At 54.1% G+C, this 14,802-nt stretch overlaps 1 protein-coding gene across 1 annotated transcript; it reads left to right on the top strand.

Annotated features, from left to right (window-relative positions):
* The first annotated feature begins 5,627 nt into the window (after window positions 1-5,627).
* On the top strand, window positions 5,628-14,453 carry WBP2 (WW domain binding protein 2). Its single transcript, XM_055336980.1, has 8 exons — window positions 5,628-5,741; window positions 8,414-8,522; window positions 10,037-10,172; window positions 11,480-11,572; window positions 12,204-12,338; window positions 12,553-12,675; window positions 13,109-13,185; window positions 13,291-14,453. Exons 1-8 carry the CDS (start codon window positions 5,683-5,685, stop codon window positions 13,342-13,344), a joined length of 786 nt encoding a protein of 261 aa, XP_055192955.1. The 5' UTR covers window positions 5,628-5,682; the 3' UTR covers window positions 13,345-14,453.
* Window positions 14,454-14,802: the final 349 nt, after the last annotated feature.

The following is a 14,802-nucleotide window of genomic DNA, read 5'->3' as shown; positions in this document are numbered from 1 at the left end:
ATTGAAAAAAACCTGGTGTCATCAAGCATGAATGTGTTCTGTAACACTCAGGTACAAGAAATGTCGCTGTTTTTCCTAAATCAAATAAAATTTGATTATGAGCTACCCTTTGCCAGGAGGGTAAGATATTTGACCTCAGGCATGTTCGGAGGGGGCGACAGTGGTCCTTCTCCTCAGTAGACAGTGATCTGGGGTTTACACGGTGCCACCAGACAGGAGAGCTGCTCCGTGGGTGGGGAATCTTCTTTCCAGAATGGCAGCTGCTGAGATGCCCATTGTCTGAGCTCCAGGTGGTCCTTGTATGGCGAGCCTTCTCTCCCCTGGGCCAAGCAGGGTCTGGGGATCGCGCCAAACTGTTGTCTTTCTGCCCCAAACCCACTGTCGTGGTCCGCTAGAGCCGTCATAACGAAGGACTGCAAAGTAGGTGGCTTAGGCAACAGAAACTATTGTCTCGGAGTTCTGAAAGCCAGAGTTGGAAATGAAGGTCTTGGCAGATTTATGTCCTTCTGAGGCTGTGGGGGAGAATCTGTACCAGCCCCTTAGCCCTTAGCTTCTGGCGGTTTGCTGAGGACATTTGGCAATCCTTGGCTTGTAGATCTCTGCCTTCATCTTCACAGGGCCTTCGCCCAGTGGGCCTGTGTCCAAATTTCCCCTTTTAAAAAAATTATTTATTCATGAGACACACAGAAAAAAGCAGAGGGAGAAGCAGGCTCCCTGCAGGGAGCCCGATGCAGGACTCGATCCCAGGATCCCGGGCCCACGACTTGAGCCGAAGGCAGCCACTCAACCGCTGAGCCACCCAGATGCCCCAAATCTCCCCTTTTTATAAGGACACCAGTCATATTGGATTAGGGTCCCCCTAATGACTTCACCTCTACTAGTTACATCTACAACCCCACGACCATTTCAGGTCAGTTCTGAGGTACTAGGGGTTAAGATGTCAACATATGAATTGGGGGAGGACATAATTCAACCGGTAACACTCACCCTCTACATGTGGCTTCAGGATGCTGGGGTCCAGGGGCCCCACTTGTGCTCGGCGGCTGCTCCCCGCCAGGCTCCGCCAGCAGGGGTGCGAGAGGGCCCACGGGGCCGGAGGAGGAGAAGGAGCCCCAGCCCTGGGGGGTCTGCCCGCACCCCCATCACTGGAAGTCTTTGGGGAGATTTCACGTTTTCCGCTGCCGTAGCTTTATACCTATTTTAATTCCTTACAGTAAATGCTCCCTGGCCCCAGAGCTGCTGTGGTTTTGGTCTCCTGACTGGCCCCTTTCACAGCACCCCAAACCACAGTTCTTGGCGTCGGCCCCCCTACTCCCAGCAGCCACACCCCACCTCCTGGGATTGCTCGATGGGGGTGGGGCAGGGGGGCTACCGCAGGAGAATCCCCCAAACTCTGCCCCTGCCGCCGGCCCCGGGAAGCACCGGGCCAGGCCTCCAGCACCCACAGCCCCAGCCGCCCTCGGTGGGCTCAGCCGCGCTGGGGACAGGGAGCCCGGAGGCCGCCCTGGGAACAAAGACTCCCCTGCCCTCTTGGCTAAGAGATGGGAAGATGCCTCACAGTCTTTGAGTCAGCCACCTTGGCCACCAAGGCCACCGCAGTCACCTCGGCCACCTCGGGAAGGGCGGAGAAAGGGTAGTACCTGCTCAATGGCTCTGCCACACACGGGAAGCACAGATACAGCCCTTCAGGGGCTGATCTGGGAAACCTAAACATGACAGGTACCAGCTGCAGGAGTTGGGTGAAGGCAGGTGTCCCCTCACCCCAGGGTGGGGCTGGGAGAGGGGAGGGGACTGTGCTAGCCTCAACTCCTACGCTCCCTTCCCTCCTCCTCCCATCCCACCCCCCCCACCCACCCTCTCTCAGCCTTTCTTCTGGGACAGGGGTTTTCTTTCTTTCCTTTTTTAGATTTTTTTCAAAATATTTTATTGGTTATTCATGAGAGACACACAGAGAGAGGCAGAGATACAGGCAGAGCGAGAAGCAGGCTCCCTGCAGGGAGCCCGACATGGGACTCGACCCCAGATCCCAGGATCATATCCAGAGCCAAAGGCAGACGCCCAACTGCTGAGCCACCCAGGTGTCCCTAGATTTTATTTATTTGAGACACAGAGCATGAGCAGGGTGAGGGGCAGGAAGCCCGCCATGGGGCTCAATCCCAGGACCCCAGATCATGACCTGAGGGGAAGGCAGTCGCCTAACCAACTGAGCCACCAGGCGCCCCAGGTCTTTCCTTTTTTCAGTTGCACTTATAAATAGACCCCTGGGTACACCCAGTCTTTTTTTTTTTTTTTTGGTACACCCAGTCTTGACATAAAATGTATTTCTTACTGTGGCCAAGGTTAATAAAAAGCCACCATCTGGTAAACTGCTTCCTAATCTTTTTAATGTTGTGGCACACATAGAAAATTATTATTTGTTCGGTATAGATGATATTTGCTCTGCTCACTGGGGCTTCAGAGGTGACTGGTCCAGGGCCCAGGGGCCAGGGGCCCAGTCACCCCGACCACACCTGGGTGGCCTGCAGTGAAGGGAGCAGTATCTCAGGCACACTCGGGCTCCTGCTTAGTGCACCACTCAAGAAGCTTCCCTCTGGAGAACAGGAACGATTACAGCTCAGTGAAAAGTGATCATTTCTGGAAACACGCAGAGCCTGCGTGGCTCCAAGGCCTGGGGTCTGAGGTCTGAGACCTGGGCTCAGTTGGGGCACTTTGTCACTGCCTGGGTTCACCAAGGAACTGCCCTTGAGCCCCTCAGTGTGGGTCCTGGAAACCACCTGGCCCCCTTCACAGCTGGGAGTGACTAACAATGTGTTCACATGGTCCTAAATTTTTATTTAATTATTTTTAAATATTTCATTCCTTTTTAAAGATTTTAAGTAATCTCCACACCCACCGTGGGGCTCAAACTCAACAACCTCGAGACCAAGAGTTGCATGCTCTACTGAGCCAGCCAAGTGCCCCATAGTCATAGGTTTCTTTTGTTTGTTTGTTTTTAAGATTTTATTTATTCATTCATGGGAGACACAGAGAGAGGCAGAGACACAGGCAGAGGGAGGAGCAGGCTCCATGCAGGGAGCCCGATGCAGGACTCAATCCTGGGACCAGGGGATCACGCCTTGAGCCAAAGGCAGGTGCCCAACCACTGACCACCCAGGCGTCTCCATAGTCATAGGTTTTTATTCAATTTGCAAAAGTCAGACATGGAAGCTGAAACCAGCGTCTAGCTCTTCACTCTGACTTCCTCTTCAACACATTTCCTCTCATGTCAGGAGGCCTACGTCAGGCCACAGCTGTGTATACTGTGTTTTCAGGATTGTGTATATTAGTCTTAACAAGGCCTCCAAAAGCTCTAAGACCCACAAAACCTTCAATTGCCTCTGCCACCGACAGAGTTCTGCAAAGGGGTGGGGTGGGACTGGACTGAGTCCCCACCTTCCCTTTTATGGTCCTCTAAGCAATTATTCTTGCATAACCTTTACTGGGTGGATTTTCGCTTTCTTTTGTAATGTGTTATTAATATTTAGCATGTGTACAGTAAAACAAACAGTACAAGGAAATATATAATACACAGAGTCACCAGCCCACCCTAATTCCCAGACACATGCCTCAGTGGGATAATGCCAAAAACAATGCCTGGTGGCTCTTTCTAGAAATTTTAGATCTAGATCTAGATCCTAATGTTAATACAAGCAGAGTTTCTTCTTTTAAAAAAAAAATTGACACAGGGAGCACAAGCAGGGGGAACAGCAGTCAGAGGCAGAGAGAGAGAGAGAAAGACTGCCTGCTGAGCAGGGAGCTGGATGTGGGGCCAGAACCCAGGTCCTGGGATCATGACTGGAGCCGAAGGCAGACCCTGAACCAACTGCACCACCCAGGCGCCCCCTAGGCAAAAGTTTTTTGGGTTTTTTTTTTGCGGAAGCATATTTATACACCTGTTTGAACTTAACTGGCAATCCTTCTGTATCTGCACATGGAATTTGCCTTCATTAAAAAAAGCTGCATAGGGATCCCTGGGTGGTGCAGCGGTTTGGTGCCTGCCTTTGGCCCAGGGCGCGATCCTGGAGACCCGGGATTGAATCCCACATCGGGCTCCCAGTGCATGGAGCCTGCTTCTCCCTCTGCCTGTGTCTCTGCCTCTCTCTCTCTCTCTGTGACTATCATAAATAAATTAAAAAAAAAAAAAAGCTGCATAGACTTCGCGAGCCAAAATTAATTTAACTACTGGAGCAGATCACGTCCATCGTGCAGTAATTTATTGCACTCGTCCTGCAAGGTCCCACCTGCTTGTGCTTAAGACTTCCCAGAAGGCTGTTACATGTCTCATCTTTTCTGGGTGTTGATCCCTCACCTAAGAAACTCTAAAAGATAAGTCAGGCAGGTGGGTCCCCAGATTGGCCATCACGTGTGTCAGGGAATCAGCTGTTCTGCTTAAACTCAAACTTCCGATCCTTTAAGATTAATGATGCACCAGCACCACCACGTGGGGAGTGACACCTTCTTTCCTCCCCTGAAAGATCCACCTCAGGGTCTCCTGGGTGGTTCAGTGGCTGAGCATGTGCCTTTGGCTCAGGTGTTGATCCCCGGGGGTCCTGGGATCGAGTCCCGGTATCAGGCTCCCCGCAGGGAACCTGCCTGTCTCTGTCTCTCATGAATAAATTAAAAAATAAAAATAATAAAAAAAGAACTACCTCGGACGTGGAGATACATAATTACTACAGCTGCCCCAGGGCGCCGCCCAGTGCCCGGGTCCCAAGCTGAAATGACTCAGCTGTATTTCATAAGCCACATAATGCGGCTGCCGGACTTGCCTCGTCCGGGCTCCTAGGTCCTTTCAATGACTGTGAGTCTTGAAATCTTACAGCTGGAAAGCTCCCGGGCGGGCCTGACCGAAACCAGAACGTTCTAGAGGGAGCAGCGCCACCGCGAGGCCTGCGGTGGAGGCGGCTGAAGGTAGAGGCGCTCCCCACCGGACCCTGGTATTTGGTGCAGGGGTAAGGTCGGGGCACCGGACAATCTCACCCCCAACCTCCGAGGGTCCGGGTCTGACTTCACGACAGGGATGCCCCATCCTGGACCCGGGTCTTGCTCTCATCTACATGGCTACAGTGACCACCGGATCAGGGGCAAAGTCATGTAGACTCAGTGTTTCCCAAATAAAGATGCCCTAGCAAGTGACTGCTCAGCATTCCCCACACCCGGTTTAGATTCCCACCGCCGCCCCCTCATTCTGTGAGTATGCACTTTTGTGCTCAAGGCCTTTCCGAGTAATACCCCTGTGACGTGTCCAACTGTTTATTCCGTCCCTTGGAAGACAGGAAGGGCTGTGCGTAATGCGCAGGCCGATTAGTTATGCAACTGGGGCGGTCAATCCAGGCCTACGGCCTGGAAGACTACAAGTTCCAGAGTGCATCCTTCCGCTAACGTAGAGAAAAGCCTATTGTGGGAGCATGGCCTTCTGGGAATTGTAGTCTTCAGCTTGTTTGTGATGCAGGCGAAACGGGAGGGGGGAGGGGGGAGTGAGTAAACTATTACCACGTGACGCTCGAGATCAGGTGGTTGGACCAGGCTCCGCACAAGAGCTGTGATTGGCTGGCTCTAATACGGACGACGCCACTAGGGGCGGGCCGTGGAGGGGCGCAGGCGCACTGCGTTGAGAGTCTCGGGACCCTTTTCCGAGAGACTATGGCGCTCAACAAGAACCACTCGGAGGGCGGCGGAGTGATCGTCAACAACACCGAGAGGTGAAAACACGGCGGAAGGATCCTGGAAAAACGAAGGGGGGGGCGTGGGCGGTGGGCGGCCGGGGATGAACCGGTGAAGGTAAACTGACGGGGTGCGGGGCGGGGGGGGGGTAACGGCTGGAGGCGGGGCCGGAGGCCGAGGGTGGGTCGGCGGAGCGGCTGGGACGTCGCGGTTAGCTGTGGGCTGGCGCGGGGGGGGGGGGGGGGCGGCGGCTGGGCAGACAGGTGGGCCCCGGGGTCGCTCTTGAGCCCCCTTCCCAGAGTCGATGACTTCACGGGACGGGAAGAGCCTTAGACAAAAATAATTGCTACTTACTGAGTGTTTACTACGTCCCTACGCGCCAGGCTGTGCTCTTCTGCCTTAACGTGTAAGTGCGGCGCAGCGCTTAGATCATGCTGGTCTGCACGTTTTACATGCAGGGAAACTGAGGCACGGAGAGGGTAGGTGACTTGCCAGAGATCACAGGGCTGTATAGGACACAGATGGGATTCCAGGAAAGGCGTCTTTAAAGTCAAAAGGCGGGCAGCCCCGGTGGCTCAGCGGTTTAGCGCCACCTTCAGCCCGGGGCGTGATCCTGGGGTCCCGGGATCGAGTCTCCCATCGAGCCTGCTTCTCCCTCTGCCTGTGTCTCTGCCTCTCTCTCTCTGTGTCTCTCGTGAAAAATCTTAATTCTGTTTAAAATAAAGTCAAAAGGCTTGACTACCAGTACGTAGCCTTCCGGTATATTCCAGAACTGCCGAGTTTCCAGATGAAAAACTGAGGCCCAGAGGTGCAGTTAGATAGATAATGTTGTCAAATGGCGAACACATTTCCTGGCACAGTGTCTGTCCTTGAGTCTTTCTCTCCAGTGCCTGTTGACGTGGATCATTTCCCTGAGCAGAGGTCTCCCGGCCTCTCTCCATACCCCTCACCCCCTCCCTCTCCTCCCCCCACCCCCCACCCGTCAGTTCTGTCCTCTTTGCTCTGGTCTCTGAACTTCTCTGTGGCTTCTCTCTTGCTCCTTGGGCGCCGGGAATTAGACCATCCAGCCTCGGTTCAGCTAGGCTGACGCTGAAATTCTCTTGAAGGAGGGAGGTGCTTACGAGGAGTCTGAGTCCCTGGAAGAGACTCAGTGGGATCAGAGCCTTGTAGGCTGCCAGGGCCAGCACCCAGGAATGCTTGATGAGTCAGGAGAAAGCCAGGGGTGCCCCGGCTTCAGAGTGCTGATATTCCCTCCATCTTCCCTGCTCAGGTTCTGCCGGCCCAGCCTGTTCCTGGTAGTGAACTCTTTTTCTCTGAGCTGTACCTCTTAACTATATTTGTTTTTAAGATTTATTTGTTTTAGGGACACCTGGGTGGCTCAGTCAGTTAAGCATCTGCATTGGGCTCAGGTCATGATCCAAGGTCCTGGGATCAAGGCCGGATCAGGTTCCCTGTTCAGCAGGGAGCCTGCTTCTCCTTCTCCCTCTCCCTCTGCCTGCTGCTCCGCCTATTTATGCGCGAGCTCTCTGTCAAGGTTTATTTATTTTAGAGAGAGTCCATGCAAGCGCAGGGGGAGGATCAGACGGGAAGAGAAAGAGGGAATCCACAAGCAGACTCGCGGCTGAGCTCAGAGTCCCGTGAGAACCCTGAGATCATGACCTGAGCAGAGACCGAGGGTCCGCCACTTAACCAACTGAGCCACCTTGGTGCCCCTCTGAGCTGTACTTCTCTTCCCTGGTACCAGTCCTCTTTCCCACTTACCCTCCCCAGTGAAGAAAGTTGTGATATTTCGGAGGAGGAAGACAAATGGAACCATGTGAACTTGGACTCTGTTATCTTCTAATCAGAGAAACCTCACATTGTTCCCATTTTGTAGTCTCTCTTGAGTGCGAGCCAGTCCTAGGCCTGGAAAAACACTTTTGATGCCATTTGGTAACGTCTCCTGGGACTATTTTTCTTTCTTTCTCAGTGGGACTTTGTGGGACAAGAATGTATCTGTCCTGGTGGACCTCCTACCTGGCTTCGGGCTCTGTGCTGCTAAATAATAGTGTGCCTTGTTTTAGAAAATGTTTCCGCCTTGTTTCTGGAAAAAATTGTATGGCAATTGGAGTTTAAATTAGCGTTTAAAATTTCATGTGTAAGATAGTCTTACTTTTCAAGTGATGAATCCCTTTGAGAGTGATGAAACCCGCAGATTCTTCCAGAAAAACACACGTACACCATCATTTCATGGACTCCCACCCATGTAGACCCAGTTCAGGAAGCCCCGGTTTAAAGAGGTGTGAAATGAGCCCTTTGGTAATGTGTAGAGTCCTGTCTTAGAGGGTTTATGGGTCAGTACTAATAAGCCAATGAAAACAGACACACATTATAGGGACTCAGAAGAAAATGGGAGAGTCAACCCAGGTAATCTAACCTGATTTGAGGGATTATGGTGTTAATGGCTTTAAAGCCCTCCGCCTGGGGTCTTCTGCTGTTGTCCCTTGAGAGGAGGGAGTATATGTGGGGCTTGGGGAAATTCTGAGGACCCCGCCTTGCTCATCTATCTCGAGGACGTATTAATAGTTTCCTTGCAGCAACGTCAAAACAACTTTGAGACACGACGTGCTGGACACCTGCGTATCTCGGGGATGGGGAGTCTAGTCCCTGGCGTAGGCAGGTCGTGGCTCCCAGCTGGCTCATCACTGCCTGTTCTCGTTTCTCATCACAGCATCCTGATGTCCTATGACCATGTGGAACTTACATTCAATGACATGAAGAACGTGCCCGAGGCCTTCAAAGGGACCAAGAAAGGCACCGTCTACCTTACTCCTTACCGGGTGAGTTGCACAGTGATGGTGGGTTTGCAAGCCCATGGTTCCTGGAGGCCAATGTGAGTCTTATGTCAGCCTCAGCCTTATGGGTCCAGTGGCCTCTGAACCTGGTGAACATTAGTTCCTCATTCCCCATGTTTCTGTCATGTGCTCCCAGGTTCTAGAATCAGCAGACTCTCTGGGCAGCTGAACCGACCCCTGAGCATTGAATCCATGCAAATTCCGGAACCACTGCTGTAAAATCTATGTTGTTGTGTGCAGCAGCTGGGGTGACTGGGGCCTGGAGCAGCAGGGGGCTGTTGTACCTTGATTTCTGTAAAAGCAGAAAGGGCCCACAAGGCCTTTGTACACATCCAGAGTGACAAGTACGGAAAACAGGACACAGTAGCATGGCCGGAGCCTCCAGTCTGGGCGGAAAGCCCAGCACAGCCCTGCAGAGCGAGAAGTGCCCAAATGCAGGATGGGCCTTGCCTGAGACTGAGCCAGGCCAACTGAGAGTCTTCCAGAGAAAGACAAATGGCCATTCTTAGAAAAGGTTCACTGCTTGTAGCTACCAAAAGTTAGATTTTTTTTTTAAAGATTTTATTTATTTATTCATGAGAGACAAAGAGGCAGAGGGAGAAGCAGCCTCCCTGCGGGGAGCCCCATATGGGACTCGATCCTAGGACCCTGGGATCACACCCTGAGCTGAAGGCAGACGCTCCACCACTGAGCCACGCAGGCGTCCCAAGAGTTAGATTTAAAGATGGTTGGAAGAGAGCGGCATATCTTTAAGGTTGTCATCACCGCAACTTAGAGACAAGGGAGCCTCAAAACCCCTTTTCTGGTGGCATCTTCAATCAACAGATTGAAGGGTTTATTTTTTTTATTTTTTTTTTTTTTAATTTTTATTTACTTATGATAGTCACAGAGAGAGAGAGAGAAAGAGAGAGAGAGGCAGAGACACAGGCAGAGGGAGAAGCAGGCTCCATGCACCGGGAGCCCGATGTGGGATTCGATCCCGGGTCTCCAGGATCGCGCCCTGGGCCAAAGGCAGGCGCCAAACCGCTGCGCCACCCAGGGATCCCCCAGATTGAAGGGTTTAAAACGTAGTTTTCCAGGTGCAGGCTGGGAGACTTGCAGTTTGGGCAGCCCCCTTCTCCTGGGACCCAACACCCCCTACCTCTCCTTCACTCTGTTCTGTGAAGCTCAGGCTATGCCTCCCCGCCCCCTTCTGGAAGTCAGCACTGCCCTACCCTGCCCCCCTGCCCTAGCTTTACAGCTCCCCTCACTTGCGTACCACAGCCACCACTTAAACGGCAGAGCAGCCTGTCCCTCTCACGTGACCTGTGAGTGGCGTGTTTGTCTCGTGAACACCCACGTTCAGCCTCTCCAGCCAGGCCGCACGTAGGCCCTCTCACTTGCAGAGCTCTCTCCGGAAGTGTCTGGTGCAGAGAGCGCCCTGGGGCTGCTGGGAAGTGATAATTGAGCGGGCTGGCCGTGGTGTGGCCACTGAAGGCTCTCTTCCTGTCTCCGTGCAGGTTATCTTTCTGTCCAAAGGAAAGGATGCCATGCAGTCCTTCATGATGCCATTTTATCTGATGAAGGACTGTGAGATCAAGCAGCCTGTGTTTGGTGCAAACTACATCAAGGGAACAGTGAAAGCTGAAGCAGGAGGTGGGTGAAGGGGGCTCAGGGCCACAGATGGCCTCTCAGGGAGGTGCTGGGGCACACCTCTACTGTCTCGGAGACATCCTCTTCCTCCTGGCTCTGGATTGGCTTCCAGGACCCAACCCTGGGCTGCGAGCTGGTCAGCAGGGGTGGGTTTTTGGATGACAAGAGCTAGGAAATCCTGACATTAAAAGCAGCTCATGTCACCTTTTCAGAGTGAAATCAGCCAAATTACTGAAAAATAAATGCTTACCGTAACCGGGGAGCACGTTCACATTCTAGGTATGGGAAACGACTGTGTCAGGTTCTCAGAAATGGTCTTTTTTTTTTTTTTTTTTTTTTTTTTTAAGATTTTATTTATTTGGGTTGCCTGGGTGGCTCAGCGGTTGAGCGTTTTGTCTTTGGCTCAGGACGTGATCCCGGAGCCCCGGGATCGAGTCCCACGTCGGGCTCCCTGCATGGAGCCTGTTTCTCCCTCTGCCTGTGTCTCTGCCTCTCCCTCTCTCTCTTTCTGTGTCTCTCATGAATAGATGAAATCTTTAAAACAAAAAAAGGATTTGATTTATTTATTCATGAGAGATACAGAGAGAGAGGCAGAGATACAGGCAGAGGGAGAAGCAGGCCCTGTGTGGGGAAACCAATGTTGGACCCAATCCTGGGACCCTGGGATCACGCCGAGCCAAAGGCAGACGCTCAACCACTGAGCCACCCAGGCGTCCCTTGGGACTGGTCTTTTCTAGAGCCAGGAAGAGGCAGCGGCCCCTCTGCCTCCTGGAGAGGCCCTGCTTGGCAACAGGCTCTTCTACAGACGCCAGAGACCTCTGTGTTAAACTTGGCCTCCCCCTTCCACCCAGCCAGGTGGCCTTGCCCTCTAGAGACTCATGGTTCCCCTTTGGTAGAAGCCAGGCTGGAGGAGCGGGGGGCCCATCCTTAGGCCCCTCGGGAGGAGAGAGATGCTCTGAACTTGAATGTCACTTGTTGCTGAGGGAACCTGCTCTGGGGAAGCTGCCTCATTAATGAGTGGGAGGCTCTTGCTGAGGACCTTATACGGCTGGGGGTGGGATAACAAGTTCCAAGAAAGAAAAGCCCCCTGTTCCAGAGAGTGAAGCAGGCAGGAGCAGAAGGCAGGCCAGCCGGCAGCGGGCACATGCTGTGTGGGCGGCGCACCAGAAGCAGCCCGGCGGGAAGGCAGGCACTGCAGAGCCAGCCCTCTCCCCACGGGCACTGAAAGGAGACCTGTAGGGAACAGAGCCATCTCTTCAGGTGTAATCTGTGTTTTTTCCTGAGCCGTTAATGCCCTGTTCCCCTCCCAGGTGGCTGGGAAGGCGCTGCGTCATACAAGTTGACCTTTACGGCAGGGGGCGCCATCGAGTTTGGACAGCGGATGCTACAGGTGGCATCTCAAGGTATCCCGGCTCTGAAAGTGCGGGGTGAAAACATATATTGGAAACCTGTGGGTTTTAGTTTGTTCATTTGAGTTTGTTTACTTTTTGTTACTAAGCTAAGTCTCTGGGCCCCGGGCCGACCGAGGCTGGGAATTGGGAAGGAAGCTTGTCATTAGCTTGTCACTGTGGCCTGTATCGCAGAGGCTGGGTTACCCTGTCTGGAGCCTGGATAGAACATCTTGACGCAGCTCTTTGGACTCCGAGACGGTTTACTGTGGCCTTATAAAAACAAACAAGAAACCCAACCGTTAAGGAACCATTAGGGAGTTTAAATCACAAAGGGTTGTGTTCAGCAGACATCCTCACGTTGTCCCCAGCCTTACTCCAGCTCCTTCTAGTCCCCCATCCCTGAGCCCCCCTCTTTCTCTCTGTCCATCTGTCCTCCCCTGCCCTGGCCCTACCCTACCCTACCCTGGCTCTGACCTCTGTCCCCATCCAGATCCCTCACTTCCTCTCTGTTCAAGAGGCTGGCTGAAGCGTGGGTGGGGAATGGAATGGGACGGAGTAAGGCATGTCTGCTGTGCACATTCCCGGGACCCTGCAGCTCCCCTTGGTAGACGACACTCACTTCTCTCTCCCCTTGTACTTATAGCCTCCCGAGGTGAAGCCCCCAATGGAGCCTATGGGTATTCTTACACGCCCAGCGGGGCCTATGTCTTTCCCCCGCCAGTCGCCAATGGAATGTACCCCTGCCCTCCTGGCTACCCCTATCCACCGCCCCCACCTGGTGAGTGTGTCCTTTGCTGCCCGCCCCCTTTACCCCCCTCCCACTAACCACCCCTACCCCCCCCCCCGGCCAGGCCAGGGGGTTGTAGAGGGGAGACTTGTTCTTTGAGCTGCTTCAGGACAAATGGAGGAGCTGGAGAGGCCCGGGAGGTGCCAGCTGAGGGAGCTGGGGGCTAGGCTGCTCACTGAGTCTCTATCACTCTCTTGTGGAGCAGAGTTCTATCCAGGACCTCCCATGATGGATGGGGCCATGGGATATGTGCAGCCTCCACCGCCGCCCTACCCTGGGCCCATGGAGCCTCCGGTCAGCGGCCCTGATGTCCCCTCCACTCCAGCAGGTGAGACCCTGGGCTGCTAGCAGTCCTGGGGGGCCAGCTCTCTCCTCTCCATGGCTGCATGGAGAGCTCAGCAAATGGCTAGAGATTGGCCAGGAGCTCTGAATGGTGAATGACCCCTGGGCTTGGACTAGTCCAGGGGATTGACAGTGTGGTGGCTGCTGGTGAAGATCTAGATTCCAGTCGTCCTTCCCCCCACCCCTCCCCCCCGCCGCTAGTTGTGGGCCCTGGGGCGGAGAAGATCTCCCTCTGTCATCTCATCATCCACGATCAGATAGTGGCAGTACCACATGGTGGGATTGTGCGGAGGATCAGGTGGGGAGAAGTGGGGTGGGTAAAGGGACTGGAAGGGACCCAGTAGCACCGGCTCCGGGGGCAGCTGGAAGAGGGGAGGGCTTGTCGCTGGGGCTCACCCCGAGTGTGTTTGCTCTCGCAGCTGAAGCCAAGGCTGCAGAAGCGGCTGCCAGCGCCTATTACAACCCGGGCAACCCACACAATGTCTACATGCCCACGGTGAGCCGGGCCGGGGGCGGGCCAACAGCTCTCAGGGGTTTGGGGTAGGGAGACCTTGTCTCATCATGAACCTTCTAATGGGATCTTTTTTCCTTCCCCCCTCAGAACCAGCCTCCACCACCTCCCTACTACCCCCCAGAAGATAAGAAGACGCAGTAGACCCCTCCCGCCCCTGCCTCCCACCCCTCATCACTCTCCCCTTCCCTTCTCCTGGGGGCTGACACTGGGGCTAGGAGGGTGATGGAAGGGGCCCTGTTCTTCCTCCAGGTCTGATTATAAAATACTTCCCAGAGACTGGTGTTGAGGGAAGGGGGGGCACCCCTTGACTTGGGAGCCGTGCCTCCCGCTTTTCAAGCTCAGAGCCCAGGGTGCCGCTTGGATGCGCTCCCCTCTCACCATCTCCGGGGCTCTGCTCAGGAGCGCGGGCATCCACCTCGTTCCTGTCCTGCTCTAGTAGCTTCTGCCCACGGAGGGACTCTCTGGCCACCTCCTCTACCGCAGTCCAGCTCCCTCGTTTTGGAATCCACTTTATACTCAGCCTTGTGAACTCCCTCAGACCAGCCTTGTGTCTTCCTGGGGGCCCTGCCGGGCCCCTCTCACCTTCCCTCCACTCTGGTCTGTACCTACCTGTGGAAGGCCACGTTCTCACCGGACTCTCGGCCCACATTCCAATCCCAGCCAGCTTCCAGCCCGGTCACACTCACCTTCCCCTCCCTGTTCTGTCCTTGGTCCTCTGTTGCCACCACTTTGACTTTCGGAGCTTTAACTTGAGCTTCTAGAAGGTGGGCGGCATCCGGCCAGACTGCTGTGATGGGGAGGGAGCCCACTGCTTCCCTCCATTTTTGGTTTTTGTTTCCCTTGGCCTTCTCTCTTCTCCCTCTAGAAGGGGCTTCTCAGACTGGAACTGGAGAATGCATGTTCATTCCATCATGCCGTGTTGGGGCTGCTGGGTACTGACCCCTGGGGCCTGGCCTGAGCCTGTGTGTGCTGTCCGTGACCTCCTCACCAGCCCCTCCCCCTGCCCTTGTCCATTTAAGCTTCATGCATAATTGGTGATATGCCCCCTGGATGCACTAAAATTTGCTTTCATTTGCTTCTGGACTGGCCGAGAAGGGAGGAGATGGTTATTTAAAAGAGAATTCCCTATTTATTTGACAAAAAAAAAAAACAAAACAAAAAAACAGTTAATATATTAATGTGAAATAAACCCTGTTTGCACCTTTATTTGTTTGCTGAAAATGTGAAGTAGTAAAAACGAAGTGACTGGACCCTTTTTGGCTCTGTGTGGTGACCAATGTGAACTCTGGGGAAAGAGGTGTCACTGCTAAGGGCCCTGAGGGGGGCCCCATGGGGAGACCGGCCCCTCCGCGTGTGAGACCCCCTGGTTCCCACACTAAGGCCTCCCGCGGCTCTAGTCTGTGCTGATGACTCAGCAGCTTGGCCCACCCATGGGGTCCTCTGGGGCCAGGGCAGCAGCAGCAACAGCAGCTGCCCTGGGCAGGAGACCCTGGAGGCAGGCGCCGGGCTGCTGGGCTGCTGTGCTCCCCACCCCAGGGAAGAGCGGCCCTGGCCCAGTGTCTGCAGGAGGAACGTGCCAGGCAGTCCCTCCAGCGCGTG

This window comes from Nyctereutes procyonoides, unplaced genomic scaffold (genome assembly GCF_905146905.1).
Source record: "Nyctereutes procyonoides isolate TBG_1078 unplaced genomic scaffold, NYPRO_anot_genome, whole genome shotgun sequence".
In the NCBI taxonomy this organism is placed as follows: domain Eukaryota; kingdom Metazoa; phylum Chordata; class Mammalia; order Carnivora; family Canidae; genus Nyctereutes; species Nyctereutes procyonoides.
This window is presented reverse-complemented; position numbering and strand designations above follow the sequence as displayed.

Coding starts and splice junctions, on each gene's coding strand:
- WBP2 (XM_055336980.1), top strand. CDS start 5,683: ATGGCGCTCAACAAGAACCACTCGGAGGGCGGCGGAGTGATCGTCAAC. Junction 8,523..10,036: donor TCTACCTTACTCCTTACCGG/GTGAGTTGCACA, acceptor GTCTCCGTGCAG/GTTATCTTTCTGTCCAAAGG. Junction 12,339..12,552: donor CTATCCACCGCCCCCACCTG/GTGAGTGTGTCC, acceptor CTTGTGGAGCAG/AGTTCTATCCAGGACCTCCC.